Below are 23,997 nucleotides of genomic sequence, written 5' to 3'. Positions count from 1 at the left end.
AATGTTTATTTCTATGAGGAGGAGTAATTCTGAGGGGTCAAACAAAGAAATAATAAAAAAGTGACAAAAAAGTTATTTTTATAGTGATGAGTTTTGCGGCTCCCAGTTTTTTTTCCTTAGGAAACGGGTCCAAGTGGCTCTTTTTGTCTTAAAGATTGCAGACCCCTGGTCTAGCCTAATATCCCGATTCTCTTAGTGGCCGGTCAGATTCCTCTGAGAAGCCCAAAGAGGGACATGAAGGCTGTAGCTCTCTTCTGCTGTTGCTACTGCTACTCACCACAAATGGCATCTTTTCATATATTTACATATATGTCAGGACATGGGATAAAAATATAATAAAATAAATCCCCAGCTCTTGTGCTACCATCTCATTCTGATGCTAATGTCGGCTAGAACTGTGGTCAGTATCGGAGCAAACAAAGCTGGTACTCTACAAGCCTAGCAAAAACAGTTGGCTCAAATTAGTATTGCATACAGATATGGGCACTGACAACTGGTGCTGACACTGAGAAGCAATATAGCAGGCCAATTAATTTGTGAGCATAGTGTAAGTAATGAAACAGTTTCACTGGTCACCCTTAAAAGTGTGTGTTTGTGTATACAGTCTTGAAAATAGAGACAATGCATGTACTTTTGTAACCCAAGAAATAAAAACAACAGTAAAAAAGGAAAACAGACTGTACTTGTAACTGTGTTTAAGGAAAGGCGTGTATCCACTGTACTGCATTTTTGATGTGAGTGCATCTAGGATTGTGTTTATAAAGAATGAACAAAGAATACATTTCAAGCCAGGTCCTGGAAATCTCGCTGCCCCTCCTTCATCTCTTTCACCCGGCGAAGTATTTCTATAAATAGCCCATTGATCTGAGCTGTGAGAGGAATCAGCTCCTTGCCCAAAGTGTTCCTGTGTGAGTTTTCCCATAACACCAGTCTGACCCAACTCCTTTGATCATTTACCTTGAGGGAGGTGAAATGTCAGTTGGTTCCTTCTGGTTTCCTTCTGGTTTCCTTCTGCCCCACCCAATTCCTTCTCTTCCAGAGTAATGCAGTCTGGAGGGTGCCAACAGTCCTCCTCTTTTACTGGCTGCCTCCTGGGTAAGTGACAGGTTGTTGGCCAAGAAAAGCTAAATGCTGATGGTGATGGATATGAGTCACACATGCTCTTTCCATGTTAAAACTTACCTCTGGCAGGAACTTATTTGTGAAGTACAAACACTTTTTCAAAACAGAGGCCAAAATATGAGAGCTTGAAAAGCCAAGTCCCACAACTTTATTAATGGCATGAATAACTGGTTCAGGCATTTATGCTTTTAATAAACCTGGTGCTTTATTTTATATTTTTCCTCATACTGAGACATAGAAAAATATCCCATATTGCGCAAACCCCTTCCCCTTCTTCTCTTCTCTATTGTAATCCTGTGCCTCCCCCCAATTGGATATGTAGGGTCCTCCAACTCTCCCGAGCAGATTTAGGAAGTGCAGAGAGCAGATGAGAGGAAGAAAAGTCATGTTGCCTGAGCAGAAGTCCATTCTACTTGCACCACTTGGATATCACCCATAAGCAATACAGCTTATTCTAAAAGTGTTTGTAGTTAGTATATCCAGAATAAACAGATGTCTCAAATTTTTCAGTATATACTGAAGGATTGAACAATGTCCTCTGTCTGAATGCAATGTTGTGTGTCTTTCTCTTCCTCCATTCTGTAGTTTGTTTCCAATTCCCAAGTTATTTTGGTGAAGCTAAGCTGGCAGCTCTTCTAGGAAGAACCTTCTTACATTGGGTTTGTACAGACAGAAATGTTTTTAGTTGATGCTGATTAGCTCAGATGACAGGCCTTCTGGCTGACCTTCCTATGATCAGTGGAATCTTCTTCTTTTTACTGAGAAGTGTTTTTTAAAGACCTGATTCCACCTGCAATTAACCTTTATTCTGATTCCTTGGGGGGGGGAGTTTGTTTGTTTGTTTGTTGTGGTTTTATGCTCTGTTTTGTTAAAAGGTATAATTGCTTTCATCACATCCTGCTCTATCTGATTTAGGTTGTTCCTTCTACCATGTGTGGCATGATACGTAATTAATTTTAACACTCTTAACTATCTAAGGATTTTGTTTAATCAATACATTTTTAGTTTTTTGCTCATGTGTGTTAACTATTTTGTTTGTAGTTTGTAGCTAATTGTGTTTGCCTTTTAATATCTGTTTTACAAAAAAAAAAAAAAAGCCTTTGAATGCAAATTGCTTCTTTGGGTCAAGTCCTTTGTGTCCATCAGATAGTACAATTATATGTACAGTAAAAAGAATCTTGGCAGAAGCTTGAGAACCCAACTTAAGCAACTGATATCATGTAGACTTAAGCATTCCTTTCGTCTTAAAAATAATACCAAGCTCTGTGCAATTAGGATGTGCTTGCTTTCAGACACAATGTTGGCATCTGCCTGTCTCAAGAGACAGTGGAGTGCACCTCCAGGGATGCTGCTGCGTTAGCAGCACAGAAGTGACCTCCTCAGGGCGCAAGCCTGGGCAGTGTGGATGGAGGCCCTGGACTGCCCAGATAACAAAAAGCCCTCTTGGTCTCTCTGATGTGGTTGAAAGGATAGCAGAGCAATACATTTGGCACCAGCTTGGCTGCAGGAACTGCCAGAAGTCCCAAACTCACTGCATGCAACATTTTTTAGTTTTATGTCTGAACTAGGATTTAGTTTTATGTCTGAACTATGTCTGAATTGATTTTGTTGCCTACATCTTAGATAGTTCTGTCCCAAATGTTTTATGCATAGTCATATTCTGGATTTTGAATCTGACTAGAGACTGAAACCATCTCAAACTATCCTATCCTGAACACCTGACCATGGTAAATTGGGAGATAAACCTCCAAAGCCACAATGTCCATTTCTGATGGGCCTTCGGGAATAGTTTTCACCAGATGTTGTCAAGAGCTCCTTAACCCAAGAAATAATACTGGTCTCTTGTGCTAACCCTCTCATCTTGCATGTGTCTTCTTGGCACCTGTGCATACATGAAGCAACACACACACACATGAACACTCCCCCTCTGCATCCCAAGAGCTGCTTCTCAATAACTCCTGCAACTTCCCACTTGAATAGCACATTCAAGCAGTGTACGTGAAGAGCCATTTCAGCTGAAAGAATTTTCCTCCAGATCTGCTAATGAATCCAGCACATGCAGTATCAATGGCTACATTTAGAAGTTCACCCGTTCACGGAGCTTCCACACCAACTTGAATCTTGGCACCTCTGTTTGTACAAATGAAGCTGTGAGTAAATGCATCCTGCACGTAGCTCCAGTCGCTTGGAAGTTCTTTTTGCCAGAGATTTTACTGAGTAGAAGGAAAAATGTGGCCTAATTCAGTGTCACTTTGGAAAAGGGCACAGCTAAAGACAGCTGGGGCTGGGGACAAGTGGTACTTGGTGAGACCACGTTCTCTGCAGTGCAGAGGACCCATAACCCTTTGTGCTCGTTAAATTAATTACTAATGGCTTATATCAGGGCATTTCTACTCCTTTCATTTTTAAGTTGTTTTAAGTTAATTAAATGCCATCAGGCACACTTTAAAATGGTCTACAAAAATGAATTAGTTCTTTTCTTAAAAAAAGGACTTTCCCATTTTATATCAATTTTCATTTTAAAGATTTTTCTATTCAAAGGAAACTACAGAATGAGCAAAAGCCTGAGGTCTCCATAAATGGAAGCTTAATTTTATTGCATTTATCTCTATTGCTGCAATTAATTATTCAGAGTGTTCATTAAAAATTGCAGCCTTGGTAAGTGACACTTTTTAAACAGGCATTCTGAGTTTATTGAAATTGAGGGATGTGGGTGATAAAGAATTGGACATCCAAAGGAATGGCAATAAAGTGTCTCAAAGAAGGTTCAGAATGTCATTTAAAACTCACAAGTCAAATTGTAGAATACCTGAAAAGGGGAAAATGAAATAGAGCAGATAAGCGTGGTGTTTTGTTGTGACCCCTTTAAGCCAAAGGGCTTCCTTCGAGCATGCAAATGGATGCATAGTTGAAGTTGACCCTTTTGCTGCAATGAAATGGAGAAGACTGTTTGTGCAAGAGTATCATGTGTACAACAGCACATGTGGGTTCCTGGACACTGTGTGCAGTGCATCCTTTAGCGTTACCTAAACTAAATCTGCAAATGCTTTATTCATCTTTTTCTCTCTGCCCCTTAACTTTTCCTACTTCTTTTAGTTAAAGGGTCCCACAACTGGAGTTCCCGTGTTGAGCTGAAAAGGAGAAAGGAGAACATCAAGCAGACTCCCCCCCCCCCTTGTGTGTACTTTGAGTTGATAACAAAAATTGAATAATTTTGCTAGAGGTCAGAAAATATTACATAATTCCACAGAAGCAGTCACAGAGATCAAAATATGATGGATTACAAGCTTTAACAACTGATACATAGTAAACAGCTTTGAAACCAAAGAGGGGGAATAACCCAACACATCCGTGGAACAACTCATTAAAATACCAAGTGTGGCTTAATGAATGGCAGAAGAGCTTTTGACTTTCATTCTGTTTATTCTTCTTTCCTCTACATTTATTGTCTTTACAGTGTCGTCCCTCAGACCACAGTAATCCTCAACAATGATCGCCAGAATTCAATTGTAGCCAAGATGGTAGGACAGGAAGAGCCATTGACCAGACCAGCGGATTCACTGGAAAACATCCTGAGCACGTGAGTAATTGCAACTAAGCAATGCTCTTCCCTCAGTGTACATAGGAAATTTCCTTATACTGAGTCAAGCCTTTGGTCCACCTGACTCAATATTGTCTACAGTGAACCGGCAGAGGCTCTCCAGGGTGAATTGTTGTGAGGTTGAAAGGAGTGGAACGGATGTGGCAACTTAGTGCCCTAGAATTATTTTAGCTCCCTGTATTGGAGTTCATTTGCTTGCTATTTGTCTGTGGTGCTTAGGGCCATGGACATTACATGAATGTATTTATGTTTGCAGTATTGCAGAGAAAATGCTCTTCTGGATGAGTTGATATATGCATGTGACATACCATGGTATGGTATGTTATGTTATTGATGTATTTTTAAATTATTTCTATACTGTCCTTCATGAAATATGATTCCAGAGCTGTTTACAACAGTGCAGATATCCCTGTACAATAAAACCAGCATATTAAAATACAGTAATATTCCAACCACAGCAAACCTGTCAGATTTCTAACCATAAGCTCAGTATTAACAAACAACTAATATGGCCCAGATAAAGTGCTTTTTAGACTGAGCTTAAGACTCTGGTTTGCCTAAAGGGAAGTGAGTAAAAAGAGCACAGCAAAGGCAACAGAGCAGCTCACCTCTGGCACAGCTGCTCCCTCTCTGCCCTTGGACAGTAAAAACACTTGCAGCCTTCAGGCAAAGGAGCAAGGATCACCCAGTCAGGCAATGGACCACCTGATTGCCTGCAGTATGAAAGCTGAAGGGAATAGCTACAAGGATCTACTGAGAGCTAGGGTTCTGGGTGGGAGCATATGCATTGGGTTGCCTTCAAGATTGAAAGGCAGGATAGAAATCTAACAAAATAAAATATATTCAGAGTTTATATTTTGAGTTCCTTTATATAGTATGTTGTTGGCATATGTCTGTCTCAGGAGACAATGGAGGAGTGCGCCTTTGGGGGTGAAGTCAAACTGTTGGAAGGTTGCATTGCCTTCCGTGGCTGTAGAGACTGATACAGGATGTGCTGCTACAGATGCACCACAGTGTTTCTTCTCTTTGCGCTCCTTCTGGTGGTCATTCCTCCTCTGGTCACTGCTTTGGATACATGACCTGTCTCCAGGCACTGCAGTTGTCTGCAAGGGATTCCCACATGTTATGGTTGATGTTGCTAGCCGTCTTGTCACATTTGCAGGCATCTTTGTAACACAGTGGGCCTGGTGCCTGAAGCCAGTTCCCTGTAGAGCACATCCTTGGGGGTCCTGTCATCTTCTGTTCTGTGTACATCACCAAGCCACTGCAGACATCACTGAAACAGAAGTGTGAATGTGCTGGGAATGTGGGCTTGGGAGATAGCCTGTCGGTAGAGCATGAGACTCTCTGGGTTGTGTGTTTGAGCCCCATGTTGAGCAGAAGATTCCTGAATTGCAGAGGGTTGGACTAGATGACACTCATGGACCTTCCAACTCTATGATTCTATTATCTTTGCTTGAAATTCTGTCCTGCCATGTGATACCCAAAATCATCCTGACACAGCACATGGGGAAGGCATTGAGGCGTACCTGCTTTTCATGCAAAAGGTCCAGATTCAATGCCTGGCATCTCCAGGTAGGGCTGGGAGAGATTCCCTGTCTGAATTCCTGGAGAGTTTTTGGCAGTCAGGGTAGGCAATCTTGAGCCAGATGGACTAATGATCTGATTTGTTATAAGGCAGCTTCCTATAGTCTTGTGTTCCTATACATGTTGCTGTCCTCCTTTTACATAGAAAGCTCACTTGATAAACTTAGTGTTCTGTAGCACCATGCTGAAATCAGTAAAAGAAGAGAAGAAGAAGAGTTTGGATTTGATATCCCGCTTTATCACTACCCTAAGGAGTCTCAAAGCGGCTAACATTCTCCTTTCCCTTCCTCCCCCACAACAAACACTCTGTGAGGTGAGTGGGGCTGAGAGACTTCAAAGAAGTGTGACTGGCCCAAGGTCACCCAGCAGCTGCATGTGGAGGAGCGGGGGAATCGAACCCGGTTCACCAGATTACGAGTCCACTGCTCTTAACCACTACACCACACTGGCTCTCTAAAGCTGTGCAAATATGATTTCCTCAAATTGTATGAATTTCTCCCACTTCCTCAGTGCTGTTTCTGGACGGAGGCAGAATACCATTGTTGTGAAGGTGCCGGGGCATGAAGACAGCCATAATGAGGATGGGGAGAGTGGTTCTGAAGCCAGTGACTCGGTTTCCAACAGTGGCCAATTAGGAAGCCAGAATATTGGGAACAATGTTACCCTTATTACACTGAATTCTGAAGGTAAGCAGATAATAGTTAAGTTCTTTGTCCAAATTAGGGTTGATTTGAATGTTGGAGCCGTAACAGTCTGGTACGGTGCAATCTTTCTGTTCTAGGAGAGGCATGCACAAAGTAGTTTTCCTGTTTCAAAAAAACTTTATAGTTGCCTTTCCTCCCCATTTTTGGCTTGTAGTCTGCAGCACTCTTGTATTTAGCACACCTGTGTTCCCCACTTGCTCTTTTTCAAATGGCATTAGCATCTAAAGAACTATTTGCTCTGGTTTTGTTCAAGGAGCACTGGATTAACTGAATAGTACTAAAGTGTATTGATGTGTTCTCTGGTTATTTCTTAAACTGCCAATTGGGGGATGTATTGCTTTGTTTTCTTCGAGCAGCAGGTGATGGGCAGCACCTAAAATGCCAGGGAAATTCACCCCCTTCCACTAGGGTTTGATGTCACCCGTACTCTATGTTCTGTAGTTTTTAAAGTGGCAGATATTATAACAAACACTGCATACGAAGCAGTGTCAGACTTAAGCATCCAGCTTTTTTTCATTACTTGCTCTTATTGGTCCAAACAGGCGTTGTGTTCCTGGGACATATCCAGAACAGAATAATTTTTTTCAAGTGATTCTGGTAGTCTAACAGATCAAGAACACTTGATTTCAAAAAATATATAAGTCTTTCAGAACTGTGACTTAATTCTGTGGTTGTGCCTAGAGTTGAAACACAGTCCTATGAAAACAGCTTCATTTCTCTAAGAAGCAACATAATGTACCAGCATGCTGCCTCCTGTAACTCATTATGCCCTTCTGTTAATGTGGAACTCTTCTGAAAGTAAACAGTTACTTTGGCAACTCTAAACAATATTTTTAAAAACAGGAAATTCCCATCAAAAATGCATTGTTTATAGGATAGCCTTGTCAGCAATTTCTTAGTTTCCAAAACTCTGTTCTGGTCTTCAAATATCTGAAAATCAACATTGCTGGAATGCAACCATTTGGAATATGTCTCTAATAATCCTTTTTTTTTTGCATTGTATATTGAGTCCATATATAATTCCAAATGAAAAATAGGTGCAGCAATCAATAGACGTGGCAAACAATACAGAGTGTGGCAACTGAGAGGAGCAGCCTTGTGTAATTTGAGGCAGTCAGTCTGTGTCTGGGTTGGGGAGGGGGCCTTCCATAATAGTGTTCCTTCTTCGTACACAAAGTGTTCATTCATGGATAAAACTCTCATGTTGAGAAGAAGACTAGGCTTTTACTATTCTTCCTACCATACCCATTTTCTGTATGGAGGAGCCCTTACTGGAGTAGTACAGCCTAGAACAGTTGTGGCAGATGGGCTAGATACAGAGGTATCTCAGGTAACTGGAGAGCCAGCCAGTCATTAGCACTTAATGCAGTTGTCCCTTGAAGTATTAAGAGGTTGACAGGGATTGATGCATAGGTGATCTTGTTAGGACTATGATCAGAAGGTGACTCTTGTGGGATTCTAAAGTTAAGAGGTGTGGTGATAAATAACTGCAGCAAGATGTGTTGTGGGTGGCAGAGAGGAGGATGGTGGTGAATGAACTGGAGTGAAGAATTTGTCATTAAAGATGTTTCTGAATGGTGGTGTGCCCCCATCCCCATAATGAAGATGTAACTGCAGAAGCAAAATTCAGATTCTTCATTCCAGTCCATGGGAACATTTTAAAACTCAGGAATAAATAATACTTAAGAAAATTGGTGGAATGTTTTATGTCTTTTGAAAAAGCTCAGATATGAACAGGATCTCCTACCCCACTTCCTTATGAGAATTGGGATGTTTGTCACGTTGTAGTCAAATTTTCTAAGCAGTAGACTACAGTTAAAATTTTCTGCCCGCAGTATATATTGGAAAAGGCAATAATTTTGAGTAATTCTCTCAGCTGTTTATTTAAGGGAAGCAATTTCTAATGGAGTAAAAAGAGGTTGTAGCAGTCTGACCTTTTCAACATGATTCTTTGGCACAGATTTTCATGCAGACAGATGTTGGACTTTTAATAGGAATCTTGTATATATAAATGCTGGTGAAACCGCCTTTGGGACATCCATCCAGTAAAGCTCGCACCAAGATTTATGAACGCTTTGAGAACAAAGATTAGTTATAGGAATTGCCCTCCAGGCCCCACCCTTGTGTCTCTTGCCTTAAAAGTCTAGAGGTGACTTTGCTCAGCTGTAGAGAAGGCTCAGAAGATAAATTCACAGCATGTCAAATTACTGGGCATAGCTTAACACACATAATGTGCCGTGTAGTTTACCGTGTCTATCATGACAGAAATGTGAGAGAAACACTACAACAGACCCATCATTCAGAAGGAAAACTGGGACTGACCCTGACCAAACTGAACAAATGGTTGCAGAGAAGTGTAGGTCGGGCCTATTCAGTTTCCTCATTCAGTATACAAGATTTCATTCTCCCTCCTGCCTGGTTTCCTGATTTCCCTTTGCCAGCAGTCAGACAGCTTTCTGGTCCCATGGAACATGCTCAGTCCTCATTGTATTAGGGGTCTCTCTCGTCTAGGTCCCCCTCCCCAGATATTTTTGTATACCTATGCAAACTTCTGGATTTCCCCAAACCTGCTGATATCTCCCTCTTGTGTGTTCGTAGTATGGTTTTAGACTATAAAAGCCACACCACTTCTGCCTCAGCATTGGAGATAAAGGGAAAGGTATGACTAGAACACACTCTCTCTCTCCCACTCCCCCCCCCCCCCCGTGGCCTCAGGTGCTGCATCATAAGTTGCTTTTAAATTTGGGATAGCTATTTGCAAAATGCACCAGGATATGCAAGGAAGAGTTAAGGTTAAAATGGCTGAAGAAAGTTCTGATTTGGTCACAAAATGTTCATTTCTTTGTTAATGAATAGGAAGATGTTGTGGTCCAAATAAACATGTAGGGACACAGAGTACGGAGCACAATCTGTCATGTCAAAGGAATCATGTGCATTTCAGTTGATTTCTGAAACAAGGTTTCAGATTGGTTTTAAGAAGATGAAACAGGTAAAGTCATTTACTAGCCTTGGATTGCTTATACTGAACTCATCAAATGCCCTGCTTATTTTGGGGGGTCTATATCAGTTAACATCTACTTATTAAAAAGCAGAGTAACACTTAACTGGGGTGCTAGAAGCAGATGAGAGTATTTTTTTTCTTACTAATCAGTACAAAGCAGTGCTTTTAAAACCAACAGTTATATAGCATTATTTTACACTGCAGGGGGAGCTCTATGTCAAGTGAACTTGAAAACATTCTCTGTGTGTCTGTGTGCGAGCCATGTGTTAGTGGTATTTTACAGATAAGGGGTCATTTTCTTCACCACTTTGAAACCTGGAAAATGATGTCACTTTAAAAGTGTTTGTAAACCAACCCAATCAACCTATTTTTTATGATTTTTATAGGCATGATACAGCTTAGTACCTTAAAATAGTTTATATCAGAGGTTTTCAACCTTTTTGAGTCCACTGTTTCCTTGACCAGCTACATTCTTTCTGTGGCACCCCTGTGAAGAAACATACTCCGAGCCTCAAAAGGCCAGTTATGTCGCCCCTTGCCTGCAGAGGCGGCAGCCCCTCACCCCTTTTTGAACACCCACCCTTGTGGAGTGTTCCCTCAGCCTCCTCTCCCCTCCCCTTGGCAGTCCCCCCACCTCAAAAAGAGGTGCCTCATCACGCCACCACACAGGGGCCTGGGAAGAAGATGCCCACAGCCTTAATGGCCCAACAAAAGGAAGGGAAGGAGGCCAGTGTTGCCCGCAGCACCCTTGACCATCATTCAAGACACCCCAGGGTGCCACGGCACACTGGTTGAAAACCACTGGTTTATATGTTTCTATTGTAACCTTCACCTTTAAATTTATTCTTATTTTATGTATTTAATACATTTATCACTTACCTCAAGAAGATTTTCCAATGAGGGCTCCGGGTTTTCTAATTTTAATATTAATACACACAAAGAGAAAATGATATATATGTCTCTTGAGAAGTGAATTCTACTAAATTCACTGGGGTTCACTCCCCGGTAAGTGTCTACAAAATTGCAGCCTAAGAAACAAATAAAAAGACCCCCACTTTTTATCCCTCTTGGCAAAATGTCTGGACAACTTAAAATTCTGTGCATTTCTTCTGGCTGTTACTGAAGATTTGGTGAATTCCCAAATTTACAAGCCTCCATTTGTGTGTGGTGCATAAAAAGGATTGTGGAGAATGTTGAATTTTAGATTGTAACCTCTTCAGGACAGAGGCCTGACTTCTTGTCATTTCTCTATAAACCACCATGCACCCTGATTGTTCTATATGAACAATAATTTAAGACGCTACTCTGAACCCGTCACCTCTTGGATGTGTTGGGGCCAAGCTGGAAACTTGTACCTGTGCTTTCATTTCCATGGCAGAAAGCCACCAATGTAATATTCACATCTTCTCCCCTGAAGTGTTTTTAAGTAAGTGGCAATGTAATGGTTAGAATATTTTCTAAATTAACCATTAAGTGTTCTTTCAAAGCTATCCCTTCGGCTCTGAAGAAGTCTGTAGAAACTTGACAAATTATTCAACTATTTCCATGTGCATGGTAGGCTCCCATCTGCTTTGGTTGTCTTTTGGAAACTGCTCATTCTTTGATTATATAGACATTCTTAGTTTATATAAATATTTGCTTTTTAAAAATAATTCTTGCAAGTTATAGCATAACCTGTCAAATATTTAAACAAAGCATTTTGCCATTCCAGCATATATCTATGTGGACAGAGGCTGAGCTTCTCAAACGTTTTGGTGGATGAAAACAGAATAAACATTCAAACAAACCCATTTTTGTTTTGCCTCTTTTCAGCCAGAGAACATTTTTCTTTACTCTAGAGAAATTAAAGTTCAAGACAGAGCATGGGGATATTTTTCTTCCTGTTGGCCACAATGAATATTACGTTTTTAAAAACCAATATGGATTTTGTGATTGTGATTGCAGACATTTGAAAAGAGGGGTGGTAGAATTAAGGGGATGTGTACTGTTGGCTTTGGAAGCTAGTTCATCTGTGTGACCTCAAGACCTGTTGGCTGTACTAAGGTCTACTCAGAGTAGATCTATTGAAATTAATGGGCCAAGGTTAGTCCATTAATTTCATGGAGTCTACTCTAAGTAGAACTAACATTGGTTGCAACCCTGATATATTGTATGTTGGAGATTGGCAACAGGTCAGATCCACTTCCTGTTGTACCATTTTCCATGGTGATGGTGGGGACAGCCATGGCAGTGGTCTTACAACTTCATGGCAGCCTAGTTTGGGAGCTGGAATTGGAGTATGGTCTACTGTAATCCATCCTGGCTGGGGGTTATTTAGCTTTAGAGATTGAGCTGCTGGACAGGGTTATATGGCCTTTGAGATACCGGCGCAGCCCCAATAGGCAAATAGCTCTCAGTCTTATCCAATTACATTAAATGTCTAGCTGCCTGCAAGCTGGGATATTCAAACAGCAGGTGCTCTGGCCAGTCTGCTCATAAGCATTCCTAGTAGCCTTTGGAATATGGTCTGTGTTGAGCGACTGCAGATAACTTCTTTTATACTTTAGAGAGTTTGCTGTGTGATGAAGAAATCAGATTGTGATGAGCATCACAGTTTTAAGATGTAGTTTCATTTATAAAAATAAGCAAATGCTGATTGATCTAATATTTTTTAAAACAATTGAAACAAATGAAAAATATTAGCCAAATAGGGAAAGTTATTAGTGTTTGTAGAAACAGACTTGGTGACCATTGTTCAGCTAATTAAACACTGCAGTTGGACTTTCTGATTGATTCCAGACATGCAGATGACAAACCTAACCATTATATAAGTATGCGTTCTTGAAAGCAGAGTTGTGCAATTTAGCAGCCCATCTGTGGAGAATTTTAATATATTTGAAATAATTCCTCAGTTGCAAAGAGAGAAAATCTCCCTTCTCAGTAATGGTGGCTTTTACATTTTAATGCTAATACAGCAAAGAATGAGACTGAGATCTCCGGAACTGGGAAGACAATAGCATAGTAACAGCAGACAATAGTAGAAATAAGGAATCAACTCAGTAAAACTACCCAATATTGTTCACACAAACATGATTTGAGACTTCAGTTTGCTAGGAAATGGGGAAAGATTTGGTGATTCTTGTGTGATTTGTGTTCATTTTACAGCTGCTATATTGAGTACCCTGGAGCAGCAGTGCAGTGAATGGGAGACTAGTACATTCCTGAAATTGATAGTTACAGGCTGCTCTTCTGAGCAGAGCTATACCAGTTTTCTGCGCTCCTTAAAAAAACAAATTCCCTCAAGTTTCCATTCTATTTAAGCTCTGAACACTGGCAATCCTGCATTCATAGATAATGGGAAGGATAGAGAATGAAGGTGGATTGGTGGAAGACTTTGTGAAGCAGAAGGTGGGGAGCTGGTCCCTGACCTTTTCTGCTATTGTGTGCACATGTTGGGATGGATGTATTATGTTTGTCCTGATGGAGAGACCCTCTCTTGCCTCTCATGGGATTACATTGGAATTTCTTCCTGTTAACTGCTAATCTTGAATTCTTTTCCCAGAGTGCCCACTACAGAGTAACTGGGCTACAAGACAATACAGTAATTCCAAAAGTCTCCATTATCACTACTCTTGTCTAAATGAATAGTATGGCTGAAACTCCAGCCGGCAGGAAACTTCCTTGTGTTTTTGATAGAGGTAAAAAGCACTGCCAAACAGAAGCCTGTTGCAACTGAACAACAGTTGAAAACTTTGTTATCTGAGAATTACTTACCTCATACAGTACTTCGTTTTCCTTGGATGCAATTGTTGGGTGGAAGATAACACTTTATCTTCAGGTGAATCTCCTTATAGTTAGTGAGTTTAGTAAAATGGTTTGTTTGGGGAAAACTCTATTTCTTTATAAAACTGAAATCGGTTTTATTTGCCTCATGTTTGCATTTGCATTGAATTCAATCTCTCCCCCCCCCTCCATCCCCAGCTGTGTTCTATTTCATTTTCTGTCAGGTGAAACTTTTATAGGCATCAGGGGAACATAGGAAGTGAATCTTGTGAGTGGATCCCTGGGCGCACTTATGGTTTTTTTTGGACCTTCTTATCCCCACATGTCCTCACAATGTTTACTGCAAATGAATTCCATGGTCCCAAGAGTGCCATGGTGCTTCTTCCAGTGGACCTTTGGTGGTAACTCATTCCATATGTTTAGAACCCTTTGGGTGATATTGTTTTGCCAAAATAATTTGCGTTCCCAGTTTCCTAAGGTTGAGATCATTTTCCTTGGATTTGTTTTCTTGATCATTTTTGAAGGGTTTGTCAGTTTCATAAATCTTCTCTACAATGTAAGGAAAAAAACAATTAAGTCACCAGCAATCCATTTGTCTTGGCCAAAGATAATACATTGAACAGACGAGCAGCCAGTGTTACAGTAGAACTTGGAACCAGTGCTTGGTTGGAAATCACGGAAAGGCCTGTATGTGCTGCGTTTGGGATGAGCATTTGGGCAAGTTAACTGAAGAATGAGACTTCGAAGTTAATTCTTTCACAAATAGTAGTAGTTTTGCTGGGGCCAGGAATTTAAAGTTGAACAAGTGGCTGAGATGGGCAACCCTTAGTTTTGTTCAGATATGGAGTTGCTCTTATATCTGACAGGATATGTGTTAAATGAATCTAGCAGTCCCAGATTTGTTTACAGCTAGGCTGTCTTTCATCTTGAACCTTCAGATTAGTTTGCCACTGAATACCAGTTACTAGGAACATAAAACCAAGGAGAACTATTGCCTCCATGCCCTGATTCCCTGAGGCACCCACTAGGAAGAAGGATGCAGGGCTGTTGTTATGTTTTTAAGCATGTATACATTGACGACAGTACCAATCAAGATAATTATGCATAAAGTACACAGATTAGATGAGGCAATCCAACAGAAATATGTTTTCAAGGTTTTCTTACTAATGGCCTTCAGAGAGAGAGTGAGAGTGTCAAGTGCTTAGAGCCACACCCAGGGTAGAGCTACTTTCATGCAGTTTGTTTTTATGCCATTATTCTCCTGATTAGTTTTTCCGTTTCCCGGTGTACGTGTCAACACCTTACAGGGGAAAGATGCATCATGAGAAGAGAGCTGGATTTTACTGCAATGAAAATAATTTTGGTCACTGTGTCAAGGGAAAGCTTGGGAATATCTCGCTTGTTTAGATTCTCCATCGAGAAATTCTTTTGGTGGAGGGGTTCTCTCTGAATTGCCTTTCTGCTCTTAAAGCACCTGTTTTCCCCTGTCACAGGTATTTTGGTGAGCTTCCAGTCTGAGGAAGAGTCCCATGTTTCAGTGCTCTCAGCATACAAACTGGGCTGACTAGGTAGTGTTTATATCATCCCGGCTTCAAGTTATATGGATGACATCAGTGGGAGAAAACTGTTGGAAAAGGTTCATAGACTGTACTCAAAATGGCAACACTTGGCTGACCTGTAAGCCCATAATGAATAGGCAGCACTTTTTGTTGAGTCTCCATGGTCTTATGTCTGGCAGCATCTCATCTGCATCAGTTTCTCCGGACCTAGCCACAGGTCTGACCTTTCTGTTCCATGCTAGTGCCTTGATTCATCTGCCCTCCCAAGTTTGTAGCACCTGTTAGAGTCTATCTCCAATTAAGAAGGCAACTGTGGAACCCCCATATTTGTCGCAGCCCAATGGTTTGCCTAGCACCAGAGATACTTGTTGCTACAAAGCCTTCCTGTGTGGAACTTTGTTGTGTTGGGGGTTTGTCAATCAACAGCCTTGGGGTTCTGGTTACAAGGCAGCAGCTGATGAATAGTAGGGATTTGTTAATGTCCAGTTCAAGCCTTTGGATATGAATCCTGGGGAAATAGACCGTAGCCGTATGCTGCTGGATTTCTTTGTGCCAAATGTCATATTGCTTAAACTTTTTTATTACCTTAATAAGCATTGTGACATTTCTCTCCCACTTACTCCTCAGTGTTGACTCTTAAAATGAGTTCTATCAACCTGTTTGATAAAATGTTTAGGATGTTGGGATATGTGTACAGTTGACTTCTTGTCTATCCCAAGATATTTCAACTACTTATTGTTAACATTTTGGCGAGTATTTAGCATGCTTTCTGCCTTTTATTTGCAGGTCTTGATTTAAAACTTTATCCTCTTTGCCTGCATACTGCCCTTCATAATCTGCACACTGAGGAACTGCACTGACTCTTCTTGCCAGTGCTAGCGCAAGCGTCTGAATCTTGGTAGAAACATCAGGTGTACCTGAGTTCCAGCACAAGCCAATCAGCAAAGCAGTTATAGCACAGGAAACAACATGTTGGTTAAGATTGTTTTATAGAACAGAATGTGTGCAGTTAAACTAGGACTTGTAGTTTGATAGACAAAGAGAGTTGTGCTTTCCTATGTGAGATGGATTATCGGTTCCATCATTCCTAATGCATAAGTAGTGAGGAGTGACTGCTGCTTATGGGAGGGTCAACACACCCAAACAATCTGGGATATTGATTTCAGAGACAGAGGGAGCCTGTGCTGCTGTAGCATTTACAGGCCCAGAATGTATGTGAGCAAATGTATGCCCCATGGGTGTAGCTGGGGGGGGCAGGGAGGGGCAGCTGCCCCCCCAATGAAGAAAAATCAATAAAAATACATAGCAAGCTGAGGTTCTGCCCCTCTAACAAAAATACTGTCTATGCCCATGGTCTGCCGCTCTGCCCCCTTAAACATACTGCAATGTCTGGCTGTTAATACAAATTAGGAAATCAGAAACATAAAGAAGTTAAATGAAGAAAACTAAAAGAAGCACTGCATCTGGACTGCTATTGGGTTGTGCTTTTTTGTCAGTACCAGCTTTCTTTGTTTTGTGGAAATAATTTTGATACCTCCCCCATCCTTGATGAATGAGGATCCAGTATCTGTTGGTCTTATCTCTCTGTGTGTATTTAGATATGTATGTATACATCTACATATTTTTGCCATATCCACTGAAGTGTTTTGGCTGCAGTGTAAAATTTCATGAAACAGTAGTGCTGAATTTGATGCTCCTAAAAAGCTTAGAGTCCATCATGCCTTTCTTCAGAATCTATTTCAATGACAATAAATGGACTTCTTGTTCCCTTGTATATAAGGGATAAAAATCAGCACGACCTATCCTGTTTATACCACACGAGTGTCCCAAAGAAAAACATATCTCTGTTAGTTCTATTATGCTTGATTAAACGGAGTTTTTAAAAAGTCTAAACAGATTTAAAAAAAGAAGAAGCTGAAAGGACTATTACATTTCAAAGAAAGATGATATTGAACTAAAAATGTTTGCTCATGAGGCACTGCACTAAAAATGTGTGTGCATGAATAAAGTGAAGGTGCTGTTTTATTTTTGAAAATCAGCACTATTAATGTAGTTTAGCAGCTCAGGAAAAACCATAGGGAGTTTAACTTTTAGTTCTATGTGCTTTAAAAGGTTTTCAGAGTGAAACATACTGGAAAAGAGCTTCTGAGAACAAAATAAGCTGGGGTTTTTTGGGGGGTAAAGTACTTTGTAAAGCATTTTTGATTTTGCGCATGTGTAAAAGGTTTGGCACAAATATCATGATCAGTGTCAACCTGAAATAATCCTGTGTGACAAAGGCAGGCTTTGTGTGTGATCTGTTCATACAAATTCAAAATCATGAGCGCTTTGTATTCCTGTAGTATTGTGACTTCTGCTACATCAGAAAAAAGCATCCTCTCCTGATTTCTAAAATATTGGCATTTTGGCTGTCTCTTGCTCCCCTCCCCCTTCAACTCCATCCCAAATTCTTGTGTCTCAGAAGTGAAGTTCAAGCTAAATCCTAGTTGACATTGGTTTGTGGAATGCAATAAGAACAGCGTTTGTTTTAACTCCTCAGTGACATACAAAAGCCAAATAAAACCAAAGAAACTGAATTCTTCCGGCCAAACTCTTCTCTTAAGATTCCCTTTTTGTTTTTAAATGCTTTATGTTTGTTTTCAGATCAAGACGAACATACAAATTGGTAATGGTTTTAAAGAGGGATTCCTTTCTGTTTGTTTATTTTTAATAACACCTGGAGTAGCAGCATGTGCAAAGGATGATTATCACTGTGCAGGTTAAGCTAGAAAGAGTGAGGGGCTTAGTAGTGGCTGTTCTAAACTTAATATCCTTGAGGGTAGAAAAGGCAGGGTAAAAATAAGTTAAATAAAATAAACCAACTCATGCTTTTATTTGGCTAACCTGCTAGCCTCAAAATCTACCCTTCATACCTTTTAACTCTGTCCTTCCCACCTATATGCCTTTCTATCTGCAGAGTTATGTTATAGACTTGGGAATTCTAGACTGGCAATCTTCGCTGAAAATACCCATTAACTCTTTCAGTTCAGGTTTTGCTGGTCTAAGGTTAAAAGGTAAAGGTAAAGGGACCCCTGACCATTAGGTCCAGTCATGGCCGACTCTGGGGTTGCGGCGCTCATCTCGCTTTATTGGCCGAGGAAGCCGGCGTACAACTTCCGGGTCATGTGGCCAGCATGACTAAGCCGCTTCTGGCAAACCAGAGCAGCGCACGGAAATGCCGTTTACCTTCCCGCCGGAGCGGTACCTATTTATCTACTTGCACGTGCTTTCAAACTGCTAGGTTGGCAGGATAGACATCCTTAATGATTGGTTCTCTCAAGCAATAGTCAATGTTTTCAACTTTCTCATTGGAAAGAAAGAATGGCTGATGGCAGTTTATGTTATATTTAAAAAAGGATCTACAATTTTGCCAAGAGATTATTTAATTGTGTAGTGTTGTATTTTTAGTGTTTTGTTTAAGATTATTTCTGTGTTCTGCCTTTCTGGTGCAACTACCAGCTTGACTGCCAGACTTGCACCCAGCTTTGGTTCATCAAATAAATAAAAACTGTTTTGACAAATGGAACCAGTTAATTTTTTAAATATTTACATGGGCAAGTGTTTAGTTGGCTTTCCCTTTGTTTTAAAGAGTTGATTGATGGTACCTCAAGTGAGAAAACAGCTCTGGAATTTTCCTTCTAGATCTTGGTGATGTTCATATGTCAGACAAGTTAAGGGAATGTTTCCTGATGGATTAAAGTGAGTAGCAAGGCCAGGTCAACAATCTCCTTAGGAGAGGAGAAAATGTGCACATGCAGATGTAGGAAAAGCCTTCTTAAAAGGCTGTTTTTTGGTGATGCAAGTCTTGTATCTATCCAGAATTTAGGTTATCCCTGATGGTTTCTTTCCACAGCAACAAATGTTTCTTTGACTACCCCCATTCCTCCCACCTTTGCAGACATGCGTCGCAGCAGGTAGCCCCCTGACTTGTAAGTGAGAGCGCAGTAAACTTAATTCCTCTTGGAAGGATCGGTTTTGTGAAGCAAATGATTTTCCTCTTTGTGCAGTAGAACAGGGTCAGAAATAAAACATTTGACCCAGGATTGAGACTGAGCGGAACCTGTGTGCACGCATGGGGGTGTATGGCATAGGCAAGCATTAAAATGATGATTGATGGGTACTTTCCTCCCTCTTTAGCTAAATGCTTTAAAGATAGTAGAGCCTGCTGGAATGCCTCATCTATCTCATGCTTTTCATGCATGCCCTGTGTCTTTTGTACATTCTGGGAGCTTGTGTACTCTAAGCCGAGGAGATCAAGCAATCTGTTCCTTTTACAAAAAGGGAAGAGGTCTTCCCTCCTCTCCTATAATTTGAGCAGCAAGTTCTCATAGAAGTAACTGAGGGCTGGAAAAAAGAAAACCACTTTTATGTCAGGCTGCATTATTTTAACTCTAGGCATTTTCCAGCACTGAAGCCCTGTCTGCTGTCACAAAAGACTTCATTTCAAATGCAGCTTTCTTGACCTGGGAAAATTAAAGAGTGTGACATGTTCAAGCCAATCTTGTTTTAACTGAGCCAAAGAGAGACTATTGAAAGTTTCAGGATAAAGTAGCAAAGAAGTAGTGGCAGTAATAGTATATTATTGCAGTTATAACCACACTGCAAATGCAAACTGGTCTAACTATTATGCTTTCGTCTAGGGAGAATGTAGGCAAAAGAAGCCAGTGGAAGCCACTTACATCTCTGTGACCAGTCCAAGTGGTCTGGGGATTCCTTGACTGAGCTAGAAGTTTCAGTGCTGGTCATTTCTGGCTTGGGCTGAGGGGAGGGGGAAGCAAAGAGCCAGTGGTGTAGATAGCACTCTCCTAGCCTGAAACACCAGTGATTGGTATTGGTTTTTATAATGGTTTGAAGAATATTAGCAGTTGTAACTCTCTTCCACTGAAATTAGTGGCTGGCTGAATTTTTTAAAATTCTTCACAACAACCCTTCAAGATTGGTTGTTAATATTCTAGTTATCTAGATGGAGAGATGAGATTAAGAGATTTGAACCCAGCACCCCTGTCCAACATCCCGTACTCCAAACGTTGGCTTCCAAAGGTATTGGGGGGAGGGATGCTTTCTTTCTTTAAAAAACAAAAAAACAATTCCAGCAAAAAAATCTAATGGAAGACTTCAAAAGCTGTTTAGCATTTCATGTTATCACAGTTCACCTGTGTTAAACTTGGATCTACTGATAGTTACATCATTATGCCTTTGATGAGGTGTTAGACAAATGATCCTGAGCATCAGGCCTGCCTCTTGGGCTAGACATTTATTGCTTTCTTCCTGGCATGCTATCTAACAGAATGCAGGCCATTTAACTCAAGCCAATGGCAGGAAATAAAGATCGTGCTTTTTTAGGGGTCATGCATGTGCATTTAGCCTGGAAAAGGCTCCTCCATCTGAACTCTGCATGGCTTAGAGCTTTCAAATAGGATCGGCATGAAAAACAGGAATTTGTGTCTTGGTGTTTATGGGGTGGTCTGCCTATGTCCAGCCAGATGAAGGCTGTTTTTCTCCCTGCTCCTGTTTGCCTCCCGCTACCGCCAGCAGCTGATATTTAGAGGGAAACTACCTGTAAGTGGGGGTGGGGGGTAGGGGGAGGTTCCATTTTAGCTGTCAGGTCTGTTACCTATAGATAGACCTCTGCGCTTCCTTAAATTTATCTGAACCCCATTTAAAGCCATTGGCAGCCCACCATATTCTGTTGGCAGTGAATCACATAAGATTGTTCTGTAGCTTGAAGAAATACTTTCCTCTGTACTGAATTTACTACTGCCAGTCAATTTAATTGTTGTTAGTCGTGTCCGACTCTTCGTGACCCCATGGACCAGAGCATGCCAGGCACTCCTGTCTTCCATTGCCTCCCGCATTTTGGTCAAACTCATGTTGGTACTGTATTTTTAAAGAGTGAGAAAAGAACTTTGATCCTCTTTCCTCACATCATACATTACTTTGCAAAAAACATGATCATGTCTCTTAATCATCTCCCCCCACCCCCTGTACAAACTTTAGGGGGAAAGACCCCTAAATACTTCAGCCATTGCAAGGAGAACCTCCAGTCTCCTGAGCATTTTGAGCAACCTTCTCTCATCATCAATTTACTGCAGTTGACTGCAGTCAAATATATTAAGTAGGCATTGGACAGTGTGTGGTATGGAGGTGGCAGGAAAAAGAAGAAAGTAATAATAGCAGGAGCTGTAGGACAGGGAGAGAAAACGGTCCTAGGAGTTTGGCTCTGCCATGGACCTTCATTCTGCATCTTGGTCTTGACAATATAAAGTTGGAGTAAAAAGACCAAATTTCCTATGTATGCTGTTGTGACGAAATCGTCACAAACGAAGTAGGCATATTTCTTCAGCTTAGTTACTTATTATATATTAAATATCAGGACTGTGTGCAAAATAAGACAAAAATGGTCTTGAAATAAAAGCCAAGTTGCTGTGTAGCTTGAGAATAAGCCGTCCTCTTCCTCTGCCCCTGCCACTTATAAGTATTATTTGCCGACATAATAAAATACGCTTTCTGCTCCTTTTGATGACCTAAGCTTTCAGATGCACTTGGGAGATGAACTATGGTGATTCATTTTCAGTGCTGGGGTCTGCTGATTTGGTAAATGACGTGTTTAGGAAATAATGCAGGCTCCCATTCAGTAAGTCTGAAAGAAAATGCAAATCCATTTCCATTTGGGAGCGTTGGTTCCAGTTGAGTGACTTCCTTTAATAAACCCTGCTAGTAATTAATCAAGTAAATTGCCACTTGCTGCTGCTCATGTGCTGCATTTTCCAAGTTTTTCCCAGCTCCTGCTGAGTCAACAGTCCTGTTCCCACAACTGTTGTGACTCATATCTCTACGTTTGCTGACTAAGATTCCATCAGTTTTTTGTAGACAGCTCTGAGCAGTGAGCGACTTCTGTTTATCTCTAAAGTGGTTTTCAGTAGTTGGGATGTTAGTGTATTGGAGACATGTTGTAAATCATTGAACTGGTTGAAGAACGTTTATAAAATGTCACTCTGCAAAGAGTTCCAATTTCTAATGTGTTATGCAGAATTCACCAAGTTTACTTCTGTCCCCGTGTGTCTTATTCTCACTGGTGATAATAATAATAAATAATAAAAAGTGGTTCCCTGAGTTAAGGCAATACAGAAAATACTTTTAAAAGTGAAAGTGGAAACTTTTAATCTCCTTGCAACTGCAAGGAGAGGGAGGGGGGGCATGTAAGCTTCCTGTGGTTCTTTCATGTAGCACAGGGCTGGGGAACCTGTGCCCCTACATATGTTGTAGGACACAATATTTTTTTAAAAATGTTTTAAATATAATTTTACATGGAGTTTTTTCTTGTTGTTGCCCAGTTTGGGAATCTACAGTTGTGTGGAAAGGAAAGATAGAAATGCGAGAAACAAGAATAATAAATATTAATTAGTTCACTTGCTATCATAGCTTCCCAAAACTTCTAGGGGGAAAATGGGAAATACCAAGAGTCTGTCTACTCTCTAATAATGTGATATAAAATATCCTGTATGTGTATTTTTTTTAGAGGATTATCCCAGTGGGACGTGGCTGGGAGACGAAATCAACCCTGAGATGCGGGTGCGTTGCCCCATCACGCCAGCAGACATGCTGCACATTAGCACCAACTGCCGCACTGCTGAGAAGATGGCGCTGACGCTGCTTGATTACCTCTTTCACCGGGAAATCCAGGCCATCTCCAACCTTTCAGGGCAGGGGAAGCATGGGAAGAAACAACTAGATCCTCTCATGATTTACGGCATCCGTTGTAAGTATACGTTCCCTTAGGAATTTGGAACTCCTGCCATTAGTACATACTTTACAATTTGTTCTTGGACAGTTCAGAGAGACAGATGAAGTTAGATATGTAGCAAATATAGATTAGAATGTTTTCCTATTTCCTTCTGTTTGTGTGTGTGGTGTATTCGTGTGTGATTATTGTATTGCTCAGTGTGTTCTTTCCAAATATCATACGGTCCAGGCTTACAGAGGACCTTTGCCAGTAGCCCTGTCATGATGGTGCAGAATGGCTGTTGTCTCCCAGAACCACTCTGACATTTCTGCACCAGTCCCACTGAAATTTGTTTGGAAGATGTATCCGACTTGCCTGGGAGGAAGTTTGAGATCAACTCTGCCTTGCGGTGATGTTTGCTATGGGTTAGCAATTGTGTGGCTGATGTCTAGACCCAAGACTTCATCAGTCTGGGCATACATGACATATCACTTTCCCACCTGCTGCTGTGAAAAGCATCAGAAGTTGGTGGCTATGCAGGGGGTTTGCTTTGTAATTTCTGAAATCAGTGAATCACATTTAAAGGATTCAGCTGCCTCAGATGATCAGATTCCAGCTCTGCATTTTTGCAGATGTTGGAAACTGGTTTGTTTCCCCTTACCTCCAGGCAGATGTTTTGCTAGCTTCTTTTAAAGGCAAGTTCCTCAAGGACCAATTAGGGTTATAATGCAGTCAATGGCTCCCCTGTAGCAGCATCTCAAGTCCTGTTTCGGTTCATGGTGTCACTCTGAATTCATTTTAGCTTGCAGTTAGAGAACATACCCAGGTGTAGCACACATTCCTGATGGAGGAGGTGATTGAAAAAATGAAACCTAGTAGTAATAATAGCTGCATCTCAA

The 23,997-nt window shown here is 40.9% G+C and overlaps 1 protein-coding gene across 3 annotated transcripts in view; it reads left to right on the top strand.

Moving 5' to 3' along the window:
• The window catches only part of BANP (BTG3 associated nuclear protein), a 146,843-nt gene that overhangs the window by 29,254 nt on the left and 93,592 nt on the right, over window positions 1-23,997 (top strand). For all 3 annotated transcript variants that reach the window (XM_081920218.1, XM_081920219.1, XM_081920220.1), the window contains exons 5-7: window positions 4,580-4,702; window positions 6,821-6,996; window positions 22,895-23,134. In XM_081920218.1, coding sequence (XP_081776344.1) covers window positions 4,580-4,702; window positions 6,821-6,996; window positions 22,895-23,134 — 539 coding nt within the window. The remainder of the gene's footprint in view (window positions 1-4,579; window positions 4,703-6,820; window positions 6,997-22,894; window positions 23,135-23,997) is intronic.

This window comes from Podarcis melisellensis (assembly GCF_964234715.1).
Source record: "Podarcis melisellensis genome assembly, chromosome: 8".
In the NCBI taxonomy this organism is placed as follows: Eukaryota; Metazoa; Chordata; class Lepidosauria; order Squamata; family Lacertidae; genus Podarcis; species Podarcis melisellensis.
This window is presented reverse-complemented; position numbering and strand designations above follow the sequence as displayed.